The 6831-nt window shown below is 41.2% G+C and overlaps 1 protein-coding gene across 1 annotated transcript in view; it reads right to left on the bottom strand.

Annotated features, from left to right (window-relative positions):
• The window catches only part of hace1 (HECT domain and ankyrin repeat containing E3 ubiquitin protein ligase 1), an 84769-nt gene that overhangs the window by 68868 nt on the left and 9070 nt on the right, over positions 1 to 6831 (bottom strand). Inside the window, exons 4-11 of the mRNA XM_020614814.1 lie at positions 4653 to 4757; positions 2472 to 2547; positions 2147 to 2278; positions 1645 to 1727; positions 1248 to 1344; positions 1031 to 1132; positions 635 to 741; positions 114 to 264 (exon numbers count right to left, since the gene is read on the bottom strand). Coding sequence (XP_020470470.1) covers positions 114 to 264; positions 635 to 741; positions 1031 to 1132; positions 1248 to 1344; positions 1645 to 1727; positions 2147 to 2278; positions 2472 to 2547; positions 4653 to 4757 — 853 coding nt within the window. The remainder of the gene's footprint in view (positions 1 to 113; positions 265 to 634; positions 742 to 1030; positions 1133 to 1247; positions 1345 to 1644; positions 1728 to 2146; positions 2279 to 2471; positions 2548 to 4652; positions 4758 to 6831) is intronic.

Genomic DNA, 6831 nt, shown 5'->3' with positions numbered 1-6831 from the left:
TGGAGGACACTGTACTATTCCTCTCATTTCCAAATTTTGCCAAGACTGGAAAACAAAGCTTTCAGGTTTTTAAGGACGCACAGAAACCCCATGTTTATACACCTCCTACTAACCTTGAAGACCTGGCTGCGAGGCGTCTTGTTGCCGTTGTAGCCCATGTCATTGCCGCTGTTTGGTGATGAAGGCCCCAGACAGAACACATGACAGAAAATACGAACAATTCTCAGCAAACTCTTCATCTGAGCTTCATAACTGCTGGACAGGCTGAGGAGGGACAAAGGGAAAAGGAGGGACTGTCAAGCACATCTTAACAATTGACAGTCAACAGTCAATCTGTAATACTACATAAAATGGGTTTTAATTTTTATTTACAGAATCAGCATGATGGAAGAGGATGACAAAGACAACAAACTTCCTTTTTTACATTTCTGGTTGTGTATGGATTTAAAGATTATGGAATCATTCTCAAAAACAGAATAACCTGATTACTCATAAAACTATAAGTTAAGTACAATTAAAACTAGACAAATGCTCATTTATTTTACAATAATGTCTGAAGAACTGACATTTAAGAAGACCATTACATATACAACATAAACAAGAGAAGAAAAGCAAATGTATGAATCTAATGTACCTGAGAAGCTTGTGTCCATTGGTGGTAGCCACTTCAGCCAGACTGGTCAAGATCCTGTGGTAATGGCTGTCACTCTGCTGAGAGACATGCTCCAGAACCTGCCTGAGCTAAACACACACACACACATTGCTTTTCATTCCTTGTGGAAATTTTATATTGACCTAGTCATTTCCTAGAGACTTATCCCAACCTTAACCATAACCACTACATGCCTAACCCTAACCTTAAACTCCCCCAAACCTGAAACCATGCTGTCACCATAAAATTAACAGCCTTTGGTCCCCATGAGGACAGTGAGTTCCCACAGTGTGAGTGTGTTAACAGGTTTTAGGCCCCACAAGGGCAGATGTTCAAACACGGGGCCGATCAAAAAATGTAGAGACAGTCTGCTCATACCATGTTCTCCTTAATCTCATCATTCTGTGTCATCTGGATGAGAGTCTGGAACAGTCTGCTGTGGTGCTGAATGAGGATTTCACAGGTCTCCCCATATCCACCCTGAAACACACAGGAGGAACGGAAACCACAAGAGTTCAACATAAACTGAACAACACAACACAAAGAGGAAAAAAGAGTAAAACACTTGAAAGGTTAAAGGCAATGAAATGCTCACCTGCACACAAAGATCCAGAGGGGTGATTCCATTTTTGTCAGCGAGGTATTTGGCTCCTCGAGAGAGCAGGATCTGTGCTGTGTCTCTTTGGCCGTGGCTACGGAATAATGTAGGTTACAATATGGCTGGAGCAATGGTTTGTCCAATACTGGCACTCAGATATGTAAAGCTAAATATGGATATTCAGAATATTACAATCCTTAATATTTTGGAATATTTCAGCATTCTGATTAATAACAATGAAAAGCCAACTCCTATTTGCCAAGTCATTTTCTAAATTAAAGGATGTGCATCAGTGCATCTCCACTCCTGAGCTGTTAGTATGAAATGTAAAAGAGGTGATTTGGGACCACAAAATAAAAGTCCATTATTACAAAGGCATCACTGATGACATCACCTGCAAGCAAAGTAAAGCGGTGTGGCTCCAGAGACATTTGGCCGGTTGATGTCAGCTCCACTGTCCAGAAGACACAACACAGTCTGCACAGACACAACCCAAACTCATATCAAATACAGTGAAATTTTTCACCGACATACTGAATAGCAAGAGAAGAAAACCCAGATAATATTTGGTATATTCAAGTACAACAATTTGAGTTAAGCGTTCAAGGTATACAGTTCACAATCATCAATATGATAAAAGGCTGCAGCACTATAAAAGTGTGACATGTGTTTAATGGAGGTAACACTAAGTATATGCAGGGCCTCTGTAGGTGCCATGAACTGACCAGGGGTTGACTGCCAAACAGTGTGGTGAAGCTTTTTCTGAACACACATTTTTTCATATCTGATTCTTGTCCAACAGGAACCAGTGGGCTAGTCAAGCTCACGACCAATATGCAGTGAACTAAAAATACATCTACTTTTTCAATTAAAGAGATATCTTCTAATTAGCTCACAGTTTTGTGTCCATTCTGACAGGCTACATGTAGGGCTGTCTGCCCCATAGCATCCTCCACATCCACATTGGACACATGCTGGACCAGATCATGGAGGAGCTCAGTCCGCCCATTCACTGCCAACCAGTGGATCTGCACAAGAGGTTCACACAAGCAGTCACTATCCTGACCGCAAGAGTTAACACCAGTCACCTAGATAATGATACAGTCATTGATAAGAATTGATGATTATAACAATTTTAAGATGCTCAACACAACATAAACCACAGCTGGTACAGTATTATAGTATTATACATTTTTACTTCAAGTATTACAGTTCACTCACAGCAGTCAGTCCTTCATTGTTGCAGATGTTGACATCAGCATTATACTCCAGTAGTTTGCCCATACACTTCTTCTGTCTGAGGGAGTGGGGAGGAAAGTGTTTAGTATCACTATATCCTACATTAGGGCACAGGGTAATGCAGGAGCTACAGGCTGTAAGCTTTATTATCCGAGTCTTGCCTCAGAATGACTGAACATAAAAATTAACTGACAGAAGTCTTGTAAATGCTGTGTTGCGTCTTAAAATACTTCTGTTAGCCTGGACCAGTTTGCTGATATTTTTCTGTCTGGCCAGCCACTGGAAGGCTGCGAGCACTCATACCCAGTGGTTTCACACTGTTCCAGACAGTGATGCCCTGTGAAATGCAGCAATCAACAAGTGCACAAGAAGCATATGACTGCAAGGAAGCAATAACCAATGTAAACTATACTGGATTTAAAACACTTCAAACTCCTGGGGGGTGTTCTTCATATGTTGCTAAACAGAGTCAAGATCAAATGAGTAATCCTGGATTTTTGTAGATCCTGGATCCATCATGCATAACCCCTCCCATCCCCTGCACCACACAGTAGAGGCTCTGCACAGTTCTTTTAGCGCGAGACTGTTACATCCCCAGTGTAAGAATGAGCTTTACCACAGGTCACTCCTCCCCACAGCCATCAGACTGTAAAACATATCACTGCAGTGATAAGATAGGTGAAATTATGTAGACTATGTAATAATCTACTGAGGTGCAATATTCAGCTCCTGGGGGTGAAATGCATTGTAAATAGGCTCATGTGTAATATCTTGTTCCTTATGGCTGAAACACAGGTTTCTCTCCCCCATTGTAGGATTAATTGCGTGAGTAATATTTGATTGTTCTTGATTTCCTGGTTGTTTAGTCTCTACTGCTGTTCCTGATTCTCTCCAGTGCTGCTCTGCCCTGGTTTTAGGTGCCTTTGATTTGCTTATTTGTGCTGTGTAAAATGTAACGTTCTGATGACAATACTTGTGTGTATCGGTTCCAGTTCTTTGTTGCCTTTATGTAACTGTTTATTTTAAGACTAAGTGTTCTTTGTTGCGCCACGTGGAGTGGCAGCAAGTTACAGCAGCTGTGTCCTTGTTGTGTTCTTTTCCGTGTTTTTATGAAGTTCTGTTCTTATGTGTCTGTTCTTATGGTGTTATGTTGGTTGTTCTCTATTGCTGCTGTAACACAGAAATTTCCCCACTGTGGGATCAATAAAGTACCTAATCTACTCTTTCTAACACCAGCTAAGGTTATCCTGAGATTTTGGTTCTTCAACCCCCACCTGAGTTGAGGATTAGAAAAGCTGGATTAGATCATCTGAGATCAGTGTGTGCTCATGTGGTCGCTGACTACAATATATATCGACAATCAAAACCATGATCAGCTGGTTTCTGATTGGCTACATGCAGATGTCTAAGGAGAGAGCACAGTCTGTCCCTGCACCACAGTGACAGCTTCTGCTGGAGGGCTATGAGGAATTTAAAGAGTTAATTCATATGCAAACTATCTGCAAAAGTGGTGAAAATGCAGAAAGATGGATGCAAAAAGTGACTGACAGATTAAATGTACAAGTATCCCCTTTAAATCCTTAATGTCACCATGACTGCATGTCCACTGCTTTGATATGATGGCATAATTTGTTTAATCTCTGCATTATATTTAGAGCAAGTACAAGCACAACAAGGTGTGGAAACAAGAGAAAGTAAAAGAACAACCCCAACACCTAACCACATATAGGAAACTGCTGCTTGTGGAAAATCTCAGGTCAGTGCACACTGACTGTGTGGTGTAAGAGCACAGTTTGTCTTTGTCTGGCCCCTAATTTGAGGTGCCAGAGAGTCCCTTTAAATAAATTAGGACTTAAACAGTACTGTTATATATGGTTGGTAATGTGGAAATCTTAAGATAGAGCTATTCTAAAACTTCACACTCTGGTGACTAACAGTGAGTAAAAAATTAATTTTTCTTTTAAAAGGCCACAGGCTACCTTTAAGTTAAAGATGGTCAAAGCCACATAAAAGAATCAGCAACTAAGTAGAAATGTCCACTGTTTCAACATCCTAGGATGTCCAAAAGTGAACTGACTGGATCAAGTGTTACAAGACCTTGAATGAAAACTGAACACAACAGCAACATGTAAACACAGATTAAATGTAGAATGATGCTCATACCCGTTCCTAGCAGCGAGGTGTAGAGGGGTACATCCTGAGATGTCTTGATAGTTTGGGTTGGCTCCTCTCTTTAGCAGCAAAACCAGACATTCCACTGACCCACAGCTGTACAGAGAGATACAGAGCAACTTCAGTTCAGAGCAGCAGACACCTGTCCTGCATACACACAAAATCCCCACTGCTTAGTATGTGACAACTCCCTGTTGTCAATAACAAAGAACCCCAGCAATTTCACTTATTTATTGTTATTCATCACTGATTGAGGAAAATAAGAACAACCCCAGGTTTCTTTTCAGTACTGTAGCCAGGCTGACAAAGAGCCACAGTGCTGTTGAGCTTAACATTCCCTTAGATCTCAGCAGCAATGACTTCATGAGCTTCTTTACAAATAAAATCACAACTATTAGAGAAAAAATTGGTCGGACCACTCCCACAGCTCTCGCAGATGTGCCATCTACTACAATGGCTTTAGAAACATCTGTAAGACCTCATTTATACTTGGACTACTTCTCCCCTATAGATCTCTCTGAGTTGACCTCAACAATTGCTTCATCTAAATCATCAACATGGCTCCTGGACCCCATCCCGACCAGGCTGCTCAAAGACATCTTTCCCCTAATCAACACATCCATACTAGATCTGATTAACCTCTCTCTATTAACAGGTTATGTTCCACAGGCTTTTAAACTTGCAGTAATTAAACCTCTACTCAAAAAGCCTACTCTTGACCCAGGTGTCCTAGCTAATTATAGACCAATATCCAATCTCCCATTTATTTCCAAAATCCTTCAAAAAGCTGTTGCAAAGCAGTTATGTGACCACTTGCACAAGAATGATTTGTTTGAGGATTTTCAGTCAGGATTTAGAGTCCATCATAGTACAGAAACCGCATTGGTGAAAGTCACCAATGATCTTCTCCTAGCCTCGGACAAAGGACTTGTCTCCATACTTGTCCTCTTAGATCTCAGTGCTGCTTTTGACACCATTGATCACAGCATCTTACTGCAGAGACTTGAACATGTTATTGGGATTAAAGGAACTGCGCTAAGTTGGTTCAAATCTTATTTATCAGAAAGATTTCAATTTGTTCATGTTAATGACGAATGTTCCACACAAACTGAAGTTAGTCACGGCGTTCCACAGGGCTCTGTGTTAGGTCCAATTCTCTTCACTTTATACATGCTCCCTTTAGGCAATATTATCAGGAAGCACAACATAAATTTCCATTGCTATGCAGATGATACTCAGTTATATTTATCTATGAAGCCAAATGAATCAGGTCAGCTGGTCAAACTTCAAGCATGTCTTAAAGACATAAAGGCCTGGATGACCTGCAACTTCTTACTTCTAAACTCTGACAAAACTGAAGTTATTGTGCTTGGGCCTGAAAACCTTAGAAATCTGCTGTCTAATCATATAGTTACTTTAGATGACATAGCTCTTGCCTCCAGTACTACTGTGAGGAACCTTGGAGTCATCTTTGATCAGAATATGTCCTTTAAATCACACATAAACCAAGTCTCTAGATCTGCCTTCTTTCACCTGCGCAATATTGCAAAAATCAGGAGCATCCTGTCTCAAAGTGATGCTGAAAAACTGGTCCATGCATTTGTTACTTCCAGGCTGGACTACTGTAACTCTTTACTATCAGGATGTCCCAATAATTCCCTAAAAAGCCTCCAGTTAATCCAAAATGCTGCAGCCAGAGTACTGACAGGAACTAGCAAGAGAGATCATATCTCTCCCATATTAGCTTCTCTCCACTGGCTCCCTGTAAAATTCAGAATAGAATTTAAAATCCTTCTCCTAACATACAAAGCCCTTAATGACAAGGCTCCATCGTATCTTAAAGACCTCGTAGAGCCTTATCATCCTAACAGAGCACTTCGCTCTCAGAGTGCAGGTTTACTTGTGGTTCCTAGAGTCCACAGAAGCAGAATGGGAGGCAGAGCCTTTAGCTATCAAGCTCCTCTCCTATGGAACCAACTCCCAGTCTCAGTTCGGGAGGCGGACACCCTCTCTACCTTTAAGATTAGACTTAAGACGTTCCTTTTTGATAAAGCTTATAGTTAGGGCTGGATCAGGTGACCCTGAGCCCTCCCTTAGTTATGCTGCTATAGGCCTAGGCTGCTGGGGGCCCCATGATGCTCTGAGTTTCTTTCCCCTCCCCTCCTACTCT

The sequence above is a fragment of the Monopterus albus genome, unplaced genomic scaffold (genome assembly GCF_001952655.1).
Source record: "Monopterus albus unplaced genomic scaffold, M_albus_1.0 scaffold151.1, whole genome shotgun sequence".
Lineage (NCBI taxonomy): Eukaryota > Metazoa > Chordata > Actinopteri > Synbranchiformes > Synbranchidae > Monopterus > Monopterus albus.
This window is presented reverse-complemented; position numbering and strand designations above follow the sequence as displayed.